Here is a 23,227-nt window from a genome sequence, read left to right as displayed (position 1 = left end):
TAAAATTTTAACTCATTTTCGACAACCTGAACCCAAAACCAGAGCATGTTTAACTCAAGATTACATCACGTACACTTATATAAGTACAGAAATTTGGCGCTATAAATATCTCCCAACTATTTTGAAGAAGGCACGTCATTCATTCTTTTCTTACCAGCATTTACTCTTTTCACCCCACCGCAATTAACTAACTTTAGTATCGAAGTATTTTTGTAAGGAAACCCAATGAGTCTGACAATCTTTCTCCCTCTCATGTTTCCTTACAAGTGATCTGGATCAATAAGTGTACAATGATTAGAATAATAATCAATAGATTCTGACTTTGTGAAGCAGTATGAAATTCTCATGGGTGCAAAGGTTGCCCCTGTCCAAATAAAAATTGATTAGTGGCTTGTAGAGATGGTGTACAGATTTTTGTTAATTTTTAGCAGTCCTTTTCAGCTTAGGTTTTGATCCACTCATGCAATTGAGGTAATCATGCACAACTTCTCCTTTGCTCACCATGTTTATGACTCTGAAATTTGATTGTGGCTTGCAAGTTTTGGCCTTTGACTTAATCTGGATGATGGGGGGCTTGCAAGTTTTGGCTTTGACTTGGATGATGTATTTTGAGTCCATTTCAATTTATGTGAGTGTTTGTCTTATTTTTGTATTTTTTTTATTCTATTTAATATATATATATATATTACGTGTATAAAAATTTTTTCGAGCAAAATATATGATGTCCTTTCTTTTAGACATGACGCACGTGTGTATATTGAATAAAATTGAAGATACAATAGGTTTCGGAACAGAAAATCGGATGCGCACTTTATGTGAGTTATTGTAATTTGTTTATTATTTTAGTAATATTGATATATTAATTGAATTGATGTAATTACCATTTAAAAGAAAAACTGAAATCTTGCTATTCATATAGCTCCGTGGCTATGTGCCCCTTTTGGTGCTATGATTGAGCAAATTAAGCCTGCATTTTGAATTCGAATTTTCTTTTTTTTTTTGTGTGTGTGTTGTTTGGATTTTTCTTTAATGATCGCTTCTGAAAATAAATTTCATTAAAATCACGTCCGGGATAGAAGTTATAATTTAGTTTTAATTTGTCCCGTTGCTATTAGTCTTTATTTGATTATCAATTATACCCATTAAATACTTTTTAAATTCTTGATTAGTCTTAAATATGAGGTTAATTTTGAAATTTGACTACGATTGAATAATCTATGATAAAATTACGAATCAAATGCTATAATCACTTTTTCCTAAAATCAAGTATTATTTTTTTTATTTTTTTATAATTAATTATGCAATTACTAAAATCAAATTGGGCGAACGCTTGGACCCCAACTAAAAGGGACCGAAGCGACCATTCAAATAACTAAATAAACTATGCTTAATTTTTAAATAAATCACAAGCACTCTTCTGAATTTAACATAATTATAAATACTCTATCTTAACTTAAAAATTTATTAATATCCTTCTGATTTTAACTGTCATCTAACAGTTTACCTAATTCGTTAGTCTCCATTACGTTTCCATTCATTTTTTGGTGAATTTGATCAAAATATTCTTGTGAATTATGAATTATAATTTTATTTATTTTAAAAAATTTATAATTTTTTATAAGTGGATAAATTTTTTATAATTTTTCATCCACCTAGTTCATTTTTTTTTTATAAAAAATATATGATAAGAGCAAAATTGACAATTCAAAATCCCTATTCAAGAATCACATGATTTTATAAAATATCAAAAGATATTTATAATTTTTAAATAATGAGATATATTTATAATTATATCAGAGGACTTCCAATTTGTTGGTATCCTACTGTCCTCATGCTCACCAACTCTTGGGCTTGCCAAAAGCCCAAGCCCAAAGATTCACAATCCCCAAAGCCTTGTCAAAATTGAACAAATTTATTTAACGTGGGTAAATTATATTTTTAGTCCCTATAACAATTTTGGTTCTTAAACTTTTTTGGGCATGATTTTAGTCCTTGAATTTTGCAAATTGCTGCAATTTTCATCAAATCATTAAAACTAGGGTTAAAATTAATGAAAATCACAACCACAATCATGTTGGAGAAAATAGAGAAAAATGCAAGCAACCTCCTTGTGATATCACAAATGAGCAAATTACCCCCTTATGAAAAAACAAATAGCAATTTACCTCTTTATATTTTTTAAAATACAACAATTTACCCCCCTATGATTTTTAAAATGAAGCACTTTACCTCGTAAAGTGCTTCATTTTAAAAAGTATAGGGGGTAAATTGCTATATTTTTTTCATAAGGAGGTAATGTGCTCATTTTCAATATCGTAAGGGGATAAATTGCAATTCACCCGGAGAACACAATTGTCCTGTTGATAGGTTTTGCACGATTGGATCATGAAGAATACGGCTTGGCCACGTCAGAGAACAAGGCCATGTTCTCTGAAATATAGACGTGTTTTAGAGTTTACTCAATCGGGTTGTTTTGAATGCAGAGTTGGATGTTTTCCCTCCATTTCACATCTACATAGTCAAACTTATTAGACGATAAATACGAAAAAAATTATAAAATTTTAATATTTTAACCTTTATTTTTCTAAATATATTTTTTGTTACGTTAGTAATAATTACATTATTATATTAATATTTTATTAAATTGAGTAATATATAAATTCGATCAGTACATTAATATAATTAAGAACTATGAAATTAATTACGATAAAGTGCGACAAATACATGCACGTTCGGCAGAATTGTATACTATGACCTCGAATTAGTTCATCGACTGTCAATTTTAATCACTAGACTAAGATATCATTAGTCGATTTTTTTGGAATAGATGGATAATAGCATATTTGAGTAGTGACCCTTTTTCTTTCTTTTTTTTTTTGTGCTATAATAAATAAAAATACTAAATTTACACGGTTTAACGAAGCACACTCAATAGGAATACATAATTTAATTTTTTATTTATTATATAATTAAATAAAATAGAAAACATAAGATAAATAATTGATCATATTAATAAAATTGATTAATTTAAATTTTACATCAATAAAAAATAATTAATATAGCTACTTAATTTTAAAAAAAAATATTTGTAAAATAATAATTAAAATAAAGATAGTCGATTCACATTTTATCAATTAATTAAAAATAATTTACAGCAAAAAGGCATTGAGATAGAGTTTTTATCTCACTTTCCCTACCAACGCTTCTTCTCTTTCTAAAAACAAGAGCTTTGCGGCTGGAGAAGTGAAAAACCCTTCATCGGGACCGGAGCTCCCCTATTGAGTGGCGAGCGAAAGGTAAAATTCATGATCCAAACGCAGTCTTTTCTTGATTATGCATCGATTTATCAACTGTGACTCTTTGTTTTTTATACTCTTTTTCCTGGGATTATGGGTGTGGGCGTTTTCGCTCAGATCTGTTGTTTGATTGGTTGTTTTAGGTTTTGGTTTGATCTGAATGCTGAATTACTAATGCTTAATTTTTTTTTTTTGAATTACTAATGCTTAATTCTGATCTATAGACTAGGTGTTTAGTGATGTATTTTTTTCTTGTTATTTCTTTCTGTTTCGACCTCGGACTTACTGGGGGAAGAAATAATGTAAAGTGTGCATGTTGGAAGAAAATAGATGGCTTTATGCTGTCCAGCTGAAATGGGAGCGTGAGATAGGAAATATTTTAGCTTTGTTTTTTGGGTGAGGAAAACATGCTGCTTGTTCTTATGGTGAAAATGGTCTAAAGCTGATGCTGGATGGCCAGTTCTTCTTTTGTTGGGATTTCCATTCAGTAGTGTCAGTTTTCTTTGTATTTTGGTACTCTGAATCTTAACTTATTTAATGGATGTTGTAGTTTTTGAAGTTGGACAATCTCTATTCCTCCAGGATTTTGAGAAATTAGGTAAAAGACCTCTACTTTGGAATTGGTGCCTCTGGAAAGATAAGCTGGAAACTTAAGATATTGAATGGCCAAACAAGAGAATGATCTTTATTTTAGCTAATTTGATTCTTTATAGAATAACTTTTGCAGGCCGCACAAATATCAACATATTGATCAAATTGCAGGAGCCATTAGACTTTTATAATTGTTGATCAGTCTTAAATTTACATGGGTGGTCAGATTTCCAAACTGACATCCATGGGAAGTAACTATAGGAGTAAAATGGCTTTATTATAAAACGGTAGGATATTGGTTCACCATAATTTCAGAGCCTAACACAATAAAACCAAGACCTACATTGTAGTGTTACTAGTGTATAAATGTGGACTTTGTCTTCCCCTCCACATTCACGAGTTGCAAATACTTGGACATTGTGGCCTATTTGTGAATTGTATATTATTGTTTCAGGTTAGAAACACATTGTTGCAACCTTTTTTTTACCATTTTCTTTTTCTTTGGTGTGTAGAATTACTTTGATAGTTAATGGCATCCAAGCTTCAGCAATTGCAAGCCAAGGCTTGCCAGGCCACCCAATTTGTGTCCAAGCATGGAACTGCCTACTACAAGCAGTTATTGGACCAGAATAAGCAATATGTTAAAGAGCCAGCAACCGTGGAGACATGTAATGAGTTAGCCAAGCAGCTGTTTTACACTCGTCTTGCCAGGTTGCTTTTTCACTTACCTCGTTAAACCCTTTCTTTCCTGAGTATTTTGTGTAACTTTATTTTATTTTTTTCAAAAGAATTTCTCTTTGACTCTTTTCATCATTGGGAAATTTTAATTTTTATTTATGTTAGATTTTATATTACAGGAACATAATTCAATAATTTTTTTTGTTGGTTCATTACTCCTTATGTGATGACTGCTCATTTATCTGCAGTATCTGCTTGTGCACCGATAGGTCCGATATAAATGAGAAAATGTTGCCATCAGCACATAGCTGGAAATTGAGACATATGTGCACCGTGAAGTGTTACATATTGATAAACTTTGCATAATTGGAAAGGAAGTGGGATAATTTTTTGAGGTTTCCTGTTCATCTTGGAACATTTCACTGTTGATTATTGAAGAAGATTGAAGCATTTATGACTAATGGCCCTAAGTATTGAATCGGCTATATCTTTATTGCCTGCTACCTTAACATGTGTGTTGAATCTTCTCATGTCTCTGGTTACCATGGTAACAGAATCAATTATGAATTTTCTTTGATGGTTTATTTGATTTCTGTATCTATATTTGCCTTAACTGACAAATCAATAAGTTCTTCTTGCCATAGCTTGTTAGATTGAATAACACAGATGCATTGTTTTATCAGTAAGGTCCCGTTTGTCTTCATTATTTCTATTACTGCCATTGTAGCATTCCTGGCCGCACCGAGTCATTCTGGAGGGAACTTGATTATGTCAAGAATATGTGGAGGCACAGGCAGGAATTGAAGGTTGAGGATGCTGGAATTGCAGCTCTGTTTGGTCTTGAATGCTTTGCATGGTTTTGTGCTGGTGAGATTGTTGGAAGGGGGTTCACATTTACTGGTTACTACCCCTGAAAACAAACTGGGTAGTAATTGTGGACCAATTGATTCACGTAGTCACGATCACGGCCTACATGCAAGATTTTGTTTTCTTACAAAGTTTTTGAAGCTGAGAAATCAGTGTTAACATTTTTAACGCCACAATAATTAGCATTTTCTACATCTGGATTCCCTCTAAACTGGGGTGGTTTCAAACTTCATAGTACAGTAATTTTCCATGGATGATACTGATACTGCATCCTGTGTATCTCTAAGAAGAGTCTTGTTGGTGGCTTCCTGATTACGGGTTAGACGTTTCTCCCTCTAATAATGTCCGACTCTCACGTTGTTGTGAATATCGATCATACCCTAATCGATCTCTTTTAATCTTAGGAGAGCTTATTGTTTTAGCGTACTGGTTTTCTTGATTTTTAGCACCAAGATTATTACCATTACTGTGTGTAGGGTTCAAGGGAGGAGCTAATATTGTCTCACAACTTATTTAGATTAAAGATATAACAATGTAATGCAGATATCAACATGCATCATTAAATGACATGTTCTGCTTTTATTTTTATTTTCAAACAATATATTAAATTGAAATACATTATGTTTGCATTTAAGTTGCAAAATTTGGTAAATAGAATCAATATTATGATGCACTTCATTTATCGAAAACATTGAACGCCGCATCTGGATGTTAGGATTTGGATTTGAACAATAGTTAAGGAAAAGGATTTCAAGTTAACTACATATGAAGAAAATTAAAATTCATTGATACTCCACAAAATTCAGTTCAAAACACTTAAGAGGGTGTTTGCCTAAATTATTTTAAAACATTTTATAAGATATTGAGTCTTATTTTAAAGATAAATTCTTAAAGTATTTAGATAAAATAAGATGTTAAAGTTTGTGAGACTGTAACATCTTATAAGATATTAATGTGTTTGGCATAATAAGATATTTAATTGGTAAAATACCTAAATTGGCTTGGTACCATTATAATTAAATAAGTTGTTATTTCTTAACATATTTTATTTAAAATATTTTTATAAATAGTACACGTAAGTTTAATTTCAAATAAATTTTTTTTTACAATAATAAGAAAATAACGAATTTATATGTTTTATTAAATAGAATATCAATACAAATCTTATTTTTATTAATTATAATAATTTATTATTAAATAATAAATTATTTTCTCTTTTTTTAATATTAGAAAAAATTAAATTCTAGAGAGAGAGCGTGTACGTGTGAGAGAGAGAAAGAGGGAGGACAGTGTGCGTGGGTGTGTGTATGTGTGAGAGAGATAGAGTGTGTGAATGAGAATATTTTTTGTTATGATATATTAATTTTTTATAATTTACAAGATCTTATAAAAAAGTTTAGAAAATTAAATTTTTCTAAAGAGTTTATAATATTTAAAATATCTTATTTTGTAAATAAGAAATAATTTCCCATTTTGTCCTCTATAGGATTTTATTTTTTATTCCTTTTCTAGATTCAAATCAAACCGTTAGCATCAAGGGAGGGATTGGGGAAAAGTCAGCCGACCAATAGGATTGCAGAATTCCTAACCTTCAGGAGGGTTATTATGGTAATTCACCTCCCCCCCCCCCCCCCCCCATGTCTGCAGACTGCAGTTATATCCAGATTCAGAGAGAGTGCAAATAGAAACTCAGAGCCAAGAGACAGACAACCCCCATACAAAATAGAGGAAGAAATACAAACAAGTAGAAATAGGGTACATCATCTTAGAGAGAGAATGCTGCAGCGTTCCGCCGTGGTTCGGCACCGGACAGGAGGCGTCGCCGCCGCATTCTTATTCTTCTTCGTTGTGATTGCTGACTCCGCCAATGATTCACAGGTCTTCTTCATTTTGATTTCTCGTTCTCTCCTCCAAATTTAAATATTTATTTTTGTTATTAATCTTGTGTTGGTTGTGGATCACAGGTGCGATGCAGCAAAACCTGTGTGGCAGAGAACTGTGATAGTAAGTTTTTGTTGAATGAATGCTTGACGTTGGTGGATTACTTTGGTGCTTAATTATATTAAATATCTTTCTTACTTTTGTGGATTTTGTCTGAAATGTTTGCTTCAGCAATTGGGATTAGGTATGGGAAGTACTGTGGAGTCGGATGGAGTGGTTGCCCGGGCGAGAAACCTTGTGATGATCTGGACGCTTGTTGCAAGATCCACGATGAATGTGTCGAGAAAAATGGTACTTCATCTCTAATTTTACCTAGTCGATATTTTTTCCCTTGTTGAGGACCATTGAAATGAAAGTCAAGTATGTGATTAGAAGGTAGGAGTTTGCTTATGATGATGCAATTGAAGGAAGCCGACAGCAATTACTTCTATTAAAAGTAAAAATCTTTTTTGTGTTAATTTGTTTAATTGATCTCTTCTTTGTTCTCGTCTTTAGGGATGAATAGATTCTTGTTTGCTTGAGATTTTAATTAGCTTTGTTGTCTAGTTTGCAAAATAATTATTTGTTTCTTGCTTCCTGGTATTTTCTGCAATGAATGTTGTTTGTGGTACAGATTAATGTCTCAGAATTACTTGGGCATCGTAACAGTTCTCTGTGCTCCAAAGAAGTAGCAATGATCTATAGTATTTCCTGAGGAGGTTTAGGAGGTTTGGAAGAGTGGATAACATGAACATAATCAATAATACTTTTATTGTTGATTGGAGAAGACTACAAGTCTACAAGCATGGTGGACATGCAATTTCTCACTTGCACATCATCCGAGACTCCTTCAAAACTTTTCAAGCCTTAGACCACAATTTGATGGGTACTACTTTAGCCGAATCGCATATATGTCATTCCTTTTATTACACCTACTTGTGCCATTAACAATCCATCCTAATATTCTCTCATAGCACTCTCCATCAAAGTACTGATGTTTCTCAGTATCCAAACATTTGATGCCATGTAAATCTGGATATCCTGCAGAAATTTCTCCTTTGAACCTTAGAGGAAGTTTGACCACACCAAAGAGACTTTTTTATATCATCCACATATAATCCTTGGACAAATTCTACCTTATTTTTTCCCATCAATTACTTCATTGGTCTTTCACTGATCACGGGAGCAAAAAATCCCAGAGATTGTTACTTATATTTCTTTGCAGCTTTAATATAACTTGAGTTGTTCAACATACTTTTGTGTGTACTATATATTGATCTTCTCCAATGTTGGATCAATCTTTTCTGTTTGGATCACACCCAAGCAAACCTCTTCCTAGAGAAATAACTTGGTTTATTTATTGACATATACTCATGTCTTTGCTTAAGTATTTAGTGACTTGATCTGAATATTTTCAGGTATGACCAACATTAAATGCCATGAGAAGTTCAAAAGGTGCATAAAGAAAGTACATAAATCAGGGAAGCAAGGGTTTTCTAAGAGCTGTCCATATGATACTGCAGTGCCTACAATGGTACAGGGGATGGATATGGCAATTATGTTTAGTCAATTGGGTAGCCCAAGGGGTGAATTATAATCGGTGTTCAATTCTTTGGAGCATCATTAAGTAAAAAGAGCTGGTGAATTGGTTGAAAACTTTTTCCCACATGAAGTTACTATTCTGGAATTTGGAGATTGCCTTAGAGAGATGTCAATTTGCTCCAGTCCTGTCGCTTCCGTTTCCTGTTTAACTCTTCAGGTGATGAAAAAAGAAACTTTTAAATTGAATCTTGGTAACTTGTTACCTAACACTTCATTTGCTGCTGAAGTTAGTTGCAGAAGTGATTTTTGTTGTTTGCTGTTGATATCCCAAAAAAATGGTGATTTTCTATGACATTTGAATGTCGTTTATGAGAATTCATGTGCGGTTGGTTGCTTGTAGAAGTTCTTGTAAGATGTAGACGAGGAATATTTCTTATATAAGCTTTCCAACTTCGAGAAGTTGCAGATTGGTGAACCTCTACTCTATCAACATGGAACTTCTGCAAGCCTGCTTAGGTAATTGTATTTTTTGGTTTTTGTTGCTAGATTGGGTAGTTGCAATTATGAATATTGAATTGCGAAGAATGTAGCTTCTTTCCTTGATGGGTTTTGCCAATTAATAGAAATGAAACATGAATTCAAATTCTTGGCTGGTGGTATTATCTTCAGCTGTGTGGTTTCTATATTCTTTGAGATATTATTCAACTTAGCTTCACTTTGGAATAATTATCAGCTCAACCCCGAGCTTTTCTCAATGCAGATATACATGTGCATATTTTGCTATCTCCCACTAAGAAATATGTAGCTTTACAGTATATTTTGAGAAAAAGATAATATGATAACGTTGATAACCTAAAAATCTTATTTACATGTTATATATAGAAGTAATTTGAACTAAATCAACTAAAGAACAATATAGTTGAATTTGCCCTCAGTCTACTATATAAAATAATAATTTTTAAAATATTTCATTCTGAGTATCATAAGTAGTTGTATTAAATAATAAATACTTTAAAGAAAAGCTTGAATTTTTTTTTTAAATAAGAGTATTTTTGATTTATGCAACTATGTTCATTCAGAGTCCTGACTTTAAATGGAGCCTTTACATGTAAATTGGCCTATAAATGAAGGTTTTCATACTTACATGAGAGTATGATTTTTTTTCTTTTTTTGGGGGAGAGAGAAGGTAAATTTAATCAAATATAAAATGGCGTACAATTCAGGGAGTTATAGTGAAATAAAACATTAATTCCTCACAATCAACTAAATTTCTATATGTAATAGATGGTTAGGGAGAAGCCTGTAATGGCTTCCCCACAATCCTACATCAACTTTTCCAATGGTCAATCTAGCTACCCGTTTAGGTGATCTACTACAGCCTTGGAACCGCCTTTCCTTCCACTCTTGCCAAATATGATAAACCATCAACCCGACATAGCACGATAAGTGGCCTCCGATGGATAGGGACTATGCCATCTCCTCACAACCCAAGTTAATTAACCCGAGCTGCCAAGAATGTGCATAAGGCCAATGAAGCCAAATCTCCAGCTTAAGAATCTCCAAGCAATCTCTTGAGAATCTGTTGTACAAAAATAAACCACTGTGGGTCTCTACTGCTGCAAATAATAAAGTTCCTGGACCATCTATGACTACATCACATGGTTACACACTTGATGGTAAATATGAAATCTGTATCCAAGGTCTCGGTCTTAAAATTTCCAAATCAATAATCAATAAGATGGAGGTATCATTGATCTTGTGGAGACTTACTCACAAGACACTTGTCCTTTTGAATTGAACGTCTTACTTCATGGACGTTGGTGTGGAGACGTTAATGCATGTGGGGTGTGCTTGTTTAGAAGGAGTTAATTGAATGACTCCATAGGAAATTTTTTTTTGGAATGACAACGTCTTCAAATTTTCTGAGACGATAGAGCAAGGCTAGTCCTTGCGACTTAAGGCACTATATTAACCTTATATTACGTCCCTTTAGCGGTGAAGTTGTGATACTTTTAAGAGAAGACGTAGATGGTGAAGTTGTGATACTTTTCCTTTAAGAAAGGTTTGAGAGCATTGAGAGGTTCAATATTGAAATAATTTCAGAAGAACCATCTGATTTAATTCATCTCAATAGCCATGAAATGATTATCTTACGGCGATGTAATATGAGTTTTATCAGCAACAATTACATGCTTCAAGCCTCAATTCTAAGCCCAAAAGAAGAGTAAATGAGCTATTATTAAGGATTGAGTCCAAAAATAAATTAATTCTGACCCAATCCTTATAAGTAAATAAGGTCTATAAATCTTGCAATCGCACAAATAAATCAATATGATAAATAATGAATAAAACTTGTTAGATTATATCATGACCACTATTTTAACTTATTAGTACCACTTATCCCAATTATAAAAGTAAATGCTTCCTAAATATATTGATAAAAAAAAGGATAAAATCAAGAGTAGATTAAAGCCACTTTTCCTAAAATTTTGTTTAATTACACACGAGTTCATTCCCTTTAATTTTCATTTAAAATTTAATTTTTATGGTGAACTATCTAAAGTATTCTTTTAAATTATAAATTATAATTTTATATACTTTTTATTTTTATAGACTAAAATTCTCAATGAATTATTTGCTTAACCCATCTTCAGATTCTTTTTATATTTTTTTTAAATATTTTATTGTTTAAAAAATAATAATTTTTATCTCACCATCTAAGTATTATATAATTATTTCGTTTGAAAAATACTTATAATTTTTTAAATAATTAATAGATATTTGTAGTTACACCAAATATCAGGAGAGGTAACTGTAATTTCCACTAAAATCAAATTTGAGGAGTGACCCTTTTTCTTTTTTTCCTTTTGGCGGTATAGTAAATAAAAAAACTTAAATTACAGTAGCCAATCAAGTGTGTACTTAATTTAAATTTTTTATTATATTTTTTTAATTAAATAAAATAAAATAATTAATCAATCAGATTAATAAATTAAATTAAAATTTCATTTTATATAAATAAAAAATAACTACTATAACTAATTAATTAAAAATATTTATAAAATAAATATGTTAAATTTAAAATATTTTAATCGATTTTATCTATTAAAAATATTTATTTTAATTTTTCTTTAATATTGAGCCTTATATAGATATTATACTACTGACAGTATTTACAGCAAAAAAATATTGCTGATAGAGTTTGTATCTCACTTTCCCAAACCAACGCTTCTCTTCTCTTTCTGAAAACAAGAGTCTTGCGGCTGAAGAAGTGAAAAACCCTTCATCGGAGCCGGAGCTCTCCTATTGACTGGCGAGCGAAAGGTAAAATTCATGATTCAAAGGCAGTCTTTTCTTGATTATGCATCGATTTATCAACTGTGACTCTTTGTTTTTCATACTCTTTTCTCCTGGGATTATGGGCGTTGGTGTTTTCCCTCAGATCTGTTGTTTGATTGGTTGATTTTAGGTTTTAGTTTGATCTGGATGCTGAATTAATTATGCTTAATTGTGATCTATAAACTAGGTGTTTAATGATATATTTCTTCTTGTTATTTCTTTCTGTTTTGACCTCGGACTTACTGGGGGAAGAAACAATGTGAAATGTGTATCTAGGAAGAAAGTATTCGGCTTTATTTCGTAAGTCCACCTGATATGGCAGCGTGAGATAGGAAATATTTTAGCTTGTTCTTTTTGGGTGAGGGAAAAATGCTGCTTGTTCTCATGGTGAAAATGGTCTAAAGCTAATTAGCTTTACAATATTTTTTTTATCATTTTATTTCATTTGCTGTATTATATGAAGAGGGCATTTAATTCTGTTTAATAATCAATTTTCAAATTCATGTTTCATGCGAAATAAGTGCAGCGCATCAGTTATGGGTTGAACTAAGAGATAATCACCATCATTATGGGGAATAGCATATAAGCGCGTGGAGAACTGTTTGTGTGAAGGATGAATTATCACGTTGGACCTAATTAGGAGTCATTTGCATGGTTTAGGAAGAAGTTGGTCATAGCGAATGTACTCAAGTAAGAAGTCTTGGGGAGTTAGAAGTATTCAGTCGCGCTGCTTGCTGTAGTGGTGCTTGCTTTGTATTTTGCGTTTTTGGTGCTAGGGCTTCTAAATGAAGCTAAGTTGATGTAGTATCTCAATCGACTTGTATTAAGTTGGAATGAATAGTTTGATTATTGTGCTAAGATGGCATTTCTGTCAAGCTGATGGTGGATAGCCAGTTATTCTTTTGTTGGGAGTTCTATTTAGTAGTATTGGTTTTCCTTGTATTTTTTATGCCCTGAATCATAACATACTTGAAGGATGTTGTAGTTTTTGAAGTTGGATAAAATCGTTATTCCTCCAGGATTTTGATAAATTAGGTAAAAGAACTCTAATTGGAAATTAGTGTGTGTGGAATGATAAGCTAGAAACTTCAGATACTGAATGGCCAAACAAGAGAATTTTTTTTCTTTTAGCTAATTTGTTTCTCTATAGAATAACTTTTTGCATGCCACACAAAAATCAACATATTGATCAGAGTGCTTTGCAAACATCGCAGAGTAACTATTAGACTTAAATAATTGTTGATAAGTGGCATCCATGGGAAGTAACTATGGAAGGATGAAAATGGCCTTGTTTTTAGAAATAATTTCAGAGCCTAATACAATAAAACCGAGGCCTACATTGTACTATTACTAATGTCTAAATGTGGACTTTGTCTTGCCCTCCACGTCCTCGGGTTGCAAATACTTGTGCATTGTGGCCAATTGGTGAATGGTATATTTTTGTTTCATGTTAGAAACACACGGTTGCCATCTTTTTCTTACCATTTACTTTTTGTTGGATGTGTAGAATTACTTTGAGAGTTAATGGCATCCAAGCTCCAGCAATTGCAAGCCAAGGCTTGCCAGGCCACCCAATTTGTGTCCAAGCATGGAACTGCCTACTACAAGCAGTTATTGGACCAGAATAAGCAATATGTTAAAGAGCCAGCAACTGTGGAGACATGTAATGAGTTAGCCAAGCAGCTGTTTTACACTCGTCTTGCCAGGTTGCTTTTTCAATTACCTCCTTAAACCCTTTCTTTCTTGAGTATTTTGTGTAACTTCATTTTATTTTTTTCAAGAATTTCTCTTGACTTTTTTCATAATTGGGGAATTTTATTTTTTTATTATGCTAGATGTTATATTCAATAATTCTTTTTGCTGGTTCATCACTCCTTATGTGATGACTGCTCATGCTTATCTGTGGTATCTGCATCAAGTGTACCAACATAAATGAGAAAATGCTGCCATCAGTGCCTACCTGGAAATCGAGACATAACTCACATGAAGTGTTACATATTGATAAAGTTTGCATAATTGGAAAGGAAGTGTGCTAATTTTTTTAGGCTTCCTGTTCATCTGGGAACATGTCACTATTGAAGAAGTTTGAAGGATTTATGACTAATGCTCTAAGTATTGAATCAGCTATATCTTTATTGCCCGCTACCTTAACATGTGTGTGTTGGATCTTCTCATGTCTCTGGTTATCTGGTAACCGAATCAATTCTGAATTTTCTTTGATGGTTTATTTGATTTCTGTCTCTAGATTTGCCTTTACTGACAAATCAATAAGTTCTTCTATCCATAACTTGTTAGATTGAATTAAACAGATGCATTGTTTTATCAGTAAGGTCCCGTTAGTCTTCATTATTTCCATTACTATGCCATTGCAGCATTCCTGGTCGTACCGAGTCGTTCTGGAAGGAACTTGATTATGTCAAGAATATGTGGAAGCACAGGCAGGAATTGAAGGTTGAGGATGCTGGAATTGCTGCTCTGTTTGGTCTTGAATGCTTTGCATGGTTTTGTGCTGGTGAGATTGTTGGAAGGGGGTTCACATTTACTGGTTACTACCCCTGAAACAAAGTGGATAGTAGTTGTGGACCAATTGATTCACATAGTCATGATCAGGGAGAATCTCATCAGCGTCCTTCATGCAAGATTTTGTTTTCCTGCAGAGTTTTCGAAGCTGAGAAATCAGTATTAAAATCTTAACGCTGCAATAAATTATAATATTCGATATCTGGATTCCCGCTACGACTGAGTGGTTTGAAACATTATTGTATTTTCATTCTTCTAAGATGATACTGATACAGCAAGGAATGTTGCTCAAAGAAAAGACTTGATGCTGGCTCCCTGATTACCCAGTAGATCTTTATTCTCCTAATAATGTTCTCCACAGATTTGTGTGAATATGGATCATACCCCTGATGCCATTACTCTACTATAGCTTATTTGTGATCGTTACTAGTTCTATCACTTTACACAGCTTACCTTTCTAATTGTTTCTTCATTCCACTACAAAATTGAATCTCCAAAGTTATTGATGTTCGCATTTCATGATATATGATACATTTCTTTGAGCCGTCTATTACTTATTCTTGTTGGTGTTGCAAGTAACTGTTATCCATTTAATTTAGTTTATATCTCCTGTTTATTGGATATACTGTACACTGGCTGCAGAGAGAACCTCTTTCTTTCGTATTTCTTATTTAAATGCCCAGAAATGAAGTCGGGATCTTGACAGCCCATGCATGATGTATGAACAGGCATATGTTAATGAGAAATAAAATCCTTACTGCACAAATGCAAATTAACAAAAGAAAGTGTTTGCCAATTATAACAAAGAGTAGGTATGGATGAAGGTGCCATGTTCTGACAAAGAAAGTTTGGCAGCATAAATCTCAACTCTCTCCTGTTGTGCAATCTCATGGCAGTGGGTTCAGAAGTTATATGCAGTGGCACCTGAAAACTGAAAATCAAAATGAGTCGAGTCATTTGAACAGAAAGATTCAGTGCGTCCAATTGACTTGCTGGTATGGTTTAGTTCCTTAGGCACCTGAGATATCCAGTTTTGTGTTGCACTATTATATGCCACAGAAGGAATAATATTCTCTCATGCTACATCCAGATTGATGCATTTGGATATCAGGGAAGTATTTGAAGGAAAGATTTCAAATGACTATATATCAGAATAATTTGAAATCCATTACAAAGAACAATTCGAATTAAGAGGCGAAGGATTTGAAATTCTTTGAATTTAAAATTACCCAAACAAACAAAAAGAACTTATTGTTAAGAATTTGAAATCCAAATGCAACCTGAAACACTTCGAAAAGATGTATTCATTTGCCGAATTTTATCAGAGTGGACTAAAGTAACTCCTGAAAGAAGAGCAAACTATATGATGAACCTCTTTGGAGCTTCAGATGTTCAATCTCGCCCAGGCATTGGTGGGATTGATGTCATTGACTTTCCACAGCAGGATCCTAGAATCTCAAACTTCTTGTGTCAACACACATGCCAACAGACAGCTGCTGAGTATGCAGAACAAGCAATTATCGCCTCTAAAACTGCTGCAGATTTTTCCATTTAATCACAGAAAGCAATTGTCACTTTCCCTGATGACAAATTGAAGTATGAAGAAATGGATTGCGAAACAAACAAAGATGAGAAGTTTGATGGAGATTTTCCAAAAAGTTCCGTCTCGGGAAGCCTTAGCTGAGCAGCCGGCTTTGGGACCTAAAAAGATGCAGCCCAATGAGATTGGCAATGAAGCATGAAATTTATACTTTTTGCTCTGTACATGAAGTAAAAACAAAGTATGAGCTTGGAAGTAACAATGATTTCCTAAAAAACCAAAAGCTTCTCCTTACAGTTCAGGAACAAGCTCGTATTAATTGCGAAATGCAATTTAGGTCTGAAGTACTTGATTCTCATGCTGACATGTATGGAAAACGCAGAGACTCCTACAATCCTGAAACTCAACAAAAACACAAAACGCAACAGTGGAACTTAGGTAAATGGGAAGACTTTAAGTTGCCCACAGGAATAGTGGCTTCTGTGCCTGGTAAATCAAATTTCTGGGAACCTCGGCTCTGCACAAGCAACTTCTGTGTATCATGCATGAGAGTCCAAAGTAGGACTTAGGTCTGAAGAACAAGATTCTGATACAAGACTTCTTCAAACAAGGATGACCTTAACAAAAGAGACAGTCATGTTCATCCAAGCTTCCTGATTATGAATCATTCCTGAAATTCATAACATAGTGTACATGCTATTCCTCTATGTTTTTACTTGGCTATTTTTTAAAGCGACTATTACAGATGTGTTTCTGCAATGGTGCTCGTTCTCTATTGTCAGACAAACCTTGTGATTTTTTTTTCAATTGAGCTCCTATAAAGTTCAAGTTACCAACATGTATTTTCAATTCTGCAATGATAACTTTAAATCTTTCCTACACCTTATGTAACTCTCATAAGAAAGATTCCAATGTGTTGCAGATACCACAGTGTTCTACTGCAAATAAGATCACACTTTCTTGCTTTAATCTCATGGATCGATTAGCACATTGCAGAGCTATATCTATTTACAACCACGTAAATCTCTAACATGATTTTTCATCTCAGAAGTTCTATTGCACGGTGGGCAAACTAATGGAACATAATGACGTTATAAACACAATCAGTCACCATCCAGCATACTCGTCATCTTTCTCCAGGGATGACAACACCACAAAGGCCTAGAGATCTGAATGCACTGCAGCAGAGACTACCTCTCACCCCACATGGTCCATGCCTTTCAAGATCACGTTGAATGAAAAAAATCCAAAAGCCTTAGCCAGAAAATGTACTGGACTCCTGGTATTCCAAGAGTTATGAACTTTTAGGCCTTTACAGTTTTCTTGTTCTTTCATTTATTCTGGATCCTATTTCTATTGAGTAACAAAGAGCCACTTCAGACGTAAAACATATGCAGGACAAACCCAACAAGTCAACTGAACTAGTTAATTTTCAGAATTACCGCGGCCGATCAAGCCCAAATATTTTTAGAGTACATATCCTGTAAATCCTGTATAAATGAAGGAAAGTTCGTATCTGACAAATAATTCCTCTTAATATATCTTGCTGGCACGAGGCTACAAAAATGCAGCGGACAAAATCTTCTTAATCAAGAACTTGTCTCAGCAGACCGCTTTCTTTTTGCAGCAAATGTTTCTGCTACCAAGAAAGGGAAGGCAATGGTTGCATCACAATGCACCTGTTTCGATAAAACAAAATAGCCGACAAGAATTAGAGCCTAAGCACACAGCCCAACTGGAAATTTTTAAGTGAAAGACAATGCTTTGAAGTTTGAAGCAAATTAAGAATTAAGGAACCAATGAATCATTTCAACCCAGACACCATAAAACTGAGATGTCAAACCTTCACAGTCTTTGCAGAACCTCGAATTTTGCCCCAGGACACAGCCTCATCAGGACGAGCACCTGAATCACTTCCGTCAAACTCTTGTGCAGTGTTAATAAACACAGCAAAATCAGCACCATTACGCATCATATTCGCATTGCAGATATGATGCTTGGGCAGCCCTCCTCCAAGTATTATCATCCCAGTCTTCCTAGGACCAGCATGGACAGCCTCACCATTCATCGCTCTAATATCTGTTCATACAGGTAGCAATCTCATTCATCCTAGAGACCATAAGCTGGCATGAGACGTTATAGAAAGTACACTACCTTGCACAATGTCAATCACTAGACCAGGTTCCTTCTTATACGAGTGAAAGTACAACATGTCACCCAGTGAACCATCCGTTAAACCAGGGCAGAAAACAGGAATATTGTTCTGCAGGGGGGCAGGGGGCCAACAATTCAGATGTCATATACACATCGCATGTGAAGACTACAACAAACTCACTGCGAATTAATTATATTAAAAAATTCAACAAAATTCTCAATATCCCAAGAAACCAAAATCAGAAAGCTTTTATCGAAGTTAGATCCTATAATACCTACAGGCGTATGAGTTAATTTGCTAAATGCTCTTCTATGGGTGAAATTCGTGGCACAAGATTATTATTTCATTTCTTTAGCATTATTTTCGTGTGGTTAATGCAGATTGGTTAGTTTAGGCTTAAAGCATTTTAAAATGAAACCAAGTTGAGAAAGTAATATTCTACTTTGAGAATTTACTTCTCTTTAGCATTTAGGAACATTAAAAAAGACATATATCACAATAGGAGACCGAGCAAATCAGCTGCTTTATGAAGCTTCAAGTGGGCTTATATGGATTGAAGACATTCTGTATTAAGGCACTAAAGTTGCCATTGTTCAACTTTAACAAAATTTATGTTCCAAATTATAAATACAATAACACAATAAAATCTCTCTCTTCAGAGTAAGACTTCTTAAAGCCTAATTTTTCTGATTCTCTTCCACCATTCTGTAAATAATCGAAACTTCAGTATTTATCTTGGGCTAACGAAAAGTTTCGTTGCAATAAGATCCATTGTCACCCCTCCATTAATATATGTGACAAATGTTGATGTGATCAACCAAAAAGCAACAAAAGAATCTATATCAAACTAAGTAAATTGAAAATCTGATACATTGCGAAGGTGCAACAGAAAAGCACTCCAAGTGAAAATGAATTTCGTAGATAGGCCGACATAGAGTTTCCTAAGGAAATGGCATAAAAAAGGAAAATCCTTTAATCATAGGAAATCAGATAAAACCAAAAGTCAAGAACAACATAAATGAAACTAGTTGACAAAATATGTTGAATGAAAAATATCTTAAACAGTCCCTTTGGTTTCAGCAAGGCATATGCACATATGGTTATAAGTATAACATGCTTGAAAGAAGCTTAACTAGAAAACATCAGGGAACATTGGCCAGACAGAACACTTGCTAGAACACATACCTTGTATGCCCAGTACAAGTACGAAGTCTCATTGTTGATTTCTTTCCCCAGGCGAGCAATTACTTTAGATGGTGTCCACAGTACATTCTGCAAAATAAAACCTAGGAAATTATGGAACTAGACTGCTCTCCACCATCAGATGGTTTTCTTCCATGGAAGTGAAATACAAAGTGAAGCCTAGCCAATGCCCAAAAGGAGTTAGAATGAAATAGCTAAACTTTCAATCATGGTGGAATTTTTGTCAGCATGACGAGAACATGAAATACGAGGAAAAATGTAGCAATGGACACACACACACACTCAAACCCAAAAACTGGAAGCAAAATTAAATGGAATATAACCATCATTTGCAATTTTGATTTACTTTTCCTACAATGCCTAAAATTTTTCAGAGTGGGGTTTTGTCACTACTCGTATTGCCCTATTTCAGCTTGTTGAGATAAAAAAATCAAAGTAATCTGTCTTAAATCATGGTACTTTTTATTCAGTTTCTCCTTTTGCATTAGAGGAAGACTGCTTTACCATATAATAGCAATAACATCCAAATTCAAGCTAAATAATTCTTTCACCTTTCTCTAGTCTACAATACATGTATAGGAGCGAAATAACCAAAACATAGGACTTGATTTCTCTCGGTCAATTGCACATATACAAACTGCATTCTATAGCATGCTAGCTTAGTCAGCCAACAAAAATCAATTCTTAAGATGGTAGAGTAGAGGTTTAAGATGCCCAGTCAGTTATTTGCATCAAGTTTTAACTATCTTCTTCATTGTAATCTATGAAGATATAATACAATCCAAGTTATGACAACCGAGGGACACCGTAAGTCCCACATTTCGTGTGTAAGAAGATCAAAGTTAAATTTCATACACAGTGGAAAAAATAATACCTGTGAATTTTGTTCATCCAACATCTGATCAAAAATTGGGATGATCCAATCCTCAAACTTACAGTAATTTTCATTGGGGACCAACAGGTTACCAATGCGATTCAGACCTTTCGAACGAAGATCAGCTCCAGGAAGAGAAAAGTCACCCCTGTAAGTGGGTGCAAGACACTTCACAAGGTCCTCCTCCACACCACCAGCAGTTGTTACCACCACCTCAACCTGCAGACAAATCAAACAATTTGACTCCAACGTTTTGGGTGAGAGAAATCACTTAAGCCAGACTGTTGGAACCATGTCTCCAATTCAAGTAATATTGCATGATATGAACCCATTAGACCAAAAAAGTTAGATAATTTCTTTATTAAGTTTAAAATGTTTGTGGAACTAAAATCTATAGAAGTCCCAGTACAACAACCAATAACACAGACATCAAGGCTGTTCTATCTTTTATTTTCATAATCATGATTCCAGCTTCTGACCCTCCAATTCAAATCCATCAGAGTCGGTATAAAACAGTGAAGTAACACATACAGTTTCAAATAACAGCCATCCCATGAATTAATCATTTTACTGAAAATCAGCAATAATCAAATACAAGTTGGTTTCTAAACACCACTCACCATGCGATGCTGAAGTAGATAACGGATTATATCTCGAATGCCAGAGGAGATCAGATTAGAAGTAAAACCAAGAAACACTTTACACCTCACAGACTCCCGGTAAGCCAGGTTTCTCTCTTCTTCACTGCAATCTTCCGCTGGAGTCTCATCTGCGAGCCTCCAATCTAGCTTCAACCACAGGTAAAACAGTAGTAAGCTAGTGAAACATATTCCAGCGCCTACACTAGATAATCTTCATCTAATTAACTCTAGAACCCTGGTATGCACAACCAAAAAAAACCAAAAAAATACTCAACAACGACAATTTACTCTGTATTATGACAATACCATGTAAGATACCTTAAAAACCTCGATAAGTTACATACTCCCATAAACACATTAAATATTTAAGTAATCAAAGTCCTCCACGAACATTGGAAGTTTTTAAGAAACATTCAACTTCATAAGTGATAACACCCAAGTCTTCCCCGTAAAATCAGCTAACAAGAAAAAAAACAAACCATTTCGTTAACTAGCTGAATGGCATCGCCAAGATTGGAGGCCTGGAATCCAGTGAAGGCCATGGACTTGAAAAGCTCGTGATAGTTCACGCCTTTATTAAAATCGTATCCCTCGATTTTGGGGCAAGAGCCATCCAACTTCTCGGATTCCTTGAACACCACCGATCGTACGCTTTCCGGCAGAGTGTCCTTCATCGCTTCTCCCATGGCAGCGGCAGACGGTGTCGAGAGCGTGTGAGAGTTAGAATTGCGGCGTTGGCGCAACGCACTTATACTTTCGGTTCCGCATTTCATATTTTTTCACAATTATTTTGCTTATTTAATTCTTCAGAATTATGGTGTGATAAAATTTGGGAGAATTATGAAACCTTTTCAATAATAACAAAGATTTCATCTAATTCACTATATTTATTAATTTATCAGACACAAAATTATTTTTTTGAAGCCACTCTATGCAATATTCCAAGCTTTGCAGAGTAATGATCATTCAAGTATCAAAAATGTCGTGAGTGCGAATTTTGTTGTGTTTGAAAATCAAAACACGAATGACTCATCACAATTAGAAATATATATTTGAATGTAAAAATAAATACAATTTCTAGCTGATTATCTGATTCTTCTCTTCAAAAATGTATTTGACAAATTCATAAATAAAACCTTCTTGTAAATATCCATTTTACTTTATTTGAATTTCTATAATATTAATTCGAGGATTTAGGCCAATAATCTCAAAAAACCGCTACAATATTGACTTTGATTTAAGAATTTGGAAGTGAATTTGCCACTTAAATTTTCTTGAGAATATATATAGATTATGCTTATAACGCTAATTCGAGGACTTAGCGTCAATAATTTCAAATTAAATCCTATAATTTTGTGGCGCACGAACAACTGATCTCTACCTTGAATTTTTTTTAATATTTTTTAACAGCCCATTAGTTCATTTGCAGTTACAAAAAGAATTTTAAAAAAAAAACACTTAACTCTTCTCTCTCAAATCCTCCCACAAATCAAAATCCGAATTTAACTAAATCAAATTTTCGTCCGACATTTCTGAGTTTCCACCACATAAATTGAACTACGACAGAGTTGAAGGAAGCAGTGAAGTGAAGATGATTTTGAGAAATCCGTAGCTTATGGACTTCTCCAAACTCCAAATACGAGAAATATGGCAAGACTTTTTAACCTTTTGTGCTTTTATATTATGGTTAGTGGTTTAAAATTGTTAAACATGTGGTCCCTTTTGTGTGTGTTTTTTTTGCTGTTTTATTGTCTGAATGGTTGAATTTAGCATCATTGTATTTCTTTTTTCATTTATACCAAATCTTTATTGACTGTTGTTTTGCTTTTGCATTTTTAGGTTCAATAACATATATAAAATATGATTATATTTCTATTTTCAGGCATCAAATGATTCGAGACTATTATACTTGACCATAGTAGTAAATTGCAACATAGTCGTAGAGTTTCTTTTCTTTTTTTTTTTAAGGAGGATCAGTGCTGGTTTTTCAACTATCCTCCAAAAGACTCGAACCCACGACTAAAGTCATAGGTGCAAGATGCTCTTGCCAAGTCATAGTTT

General features: G+C 33.8%; 4 protein-coding genes across 4 annotated transcripts; 3 read left to right on the top strand and 1 right to left on the bottom strand.

The window, feature by feature from the left end:
* Positions 1–3,148: 3,148 nt before the first annotated feature.
* LOC105173589 (uncharacterized) lies at positions 3,149–5,643 on the top strand. The gene is made up of 3 exons (XM_011095381.3): positions 3,149–3,296; positions 4,400–4,598; positions 5,293–5,643. Exons 2-3 carry the CDS (start codon positions 4,417–4,419, stop codon positions 5,477–5,479), a joined length of 369 nt encoding a protein of 122 aa, XP_011093683.1. The 5' UTR covers positions 3,149–3,296; positions 4,400–4,416; the 3' UTR covers positions 5,480–5,643.
* A 1,460-nt stretch (positions 5,644–7,103) lies between these two features.
* On the top strand, positions 7,104–9,540 carry LOC105173588 (putative phospholipase A2 homolog 1). The gene is made up of 4 exons (XM_011095380.3): positions 7,104–7,310; positions 7,397–7,436; positions 7,545–7,664; positions 8,771–9,540. Exons 1-4 carry the CDS (start codon positions 7,209–7,211, stop codon positions 8,947–8,949), a joined length of 441 nt encoding a protein of 146 aa, XP_011093682.1. The 5' UTR covers positions 7,104–7,208; the 3' UTR covers positions 8,950–9,540.
* A 2,517-nt stretch (positions 9,541–12,057) lies between these two features.
* LOC105173587 (uncharacterized) lies at positions 12,058–15,082 on the top strand. The gene is made up of 3 exons (XM_011095379.3): positions 12,058–12,218; positions 13,741–13,939; positions 14,606–15,082. Exons 2-3 carry the CDS (start codon positions 13,758–13,760, stop codon positions 14,790–14,792), a joined length of 369 nt encoding a protein of 122 aa, XP_011093681.1. The 5' UTR covers positions 12,058–12,218; positions 13,741–13,757; the 3' UTR covers positions 14,793–15,082.
* Positions 15,083–17,705: 2,623 nt separating this feature from the next.
* DHS (deoxyhypusine synthase) lies at positions 17,706–21,950 on the bottom strand. The gene is made up of 7 exons (XM_020697807.2): positions 21,646–21,950; positions 21,146–21,313; positions 20,526–20,744; positions 19,634–19,720; positions 18,448–18,556; positions 18,137–18,372; positions 17,706–17,972 (listed from the first exon to the last, which is right to left on the bottom strand). Exons 1-7 carry the CDS (start codon positions 21,937–21,939, stop codon positions 17,883–17,885), a joined length of 1,203 nt encoding a protein of 400 aa, XP_020553466.1. The 5' UTR covers positions 21,940–21,950; the 3' UTR covers positions 17,706–17,882.
* Between the last annotated feature and the right edge of the window lie 1,277 nt (positions 21,951–23,227).

Source organism: Sesamum indicum, linkage group LG11, assembly GCF_026168435.1.
Source record: "Sesamum indicum cultivar Baizhima isolate 11 linkage group LG11, ASM2616843v1, whole genome shotgun sequence".
Classification (NCBI taxonomy): Eukaryota; Viridiplantae; Streptophyta; class Magnoliopsida; order Lamiales; family Pedaliaceae; genus Sesamum; species Sesamum indicum.
This window is presented reverse-complemented; position numbering and strand designations above follow the sequence as displayed.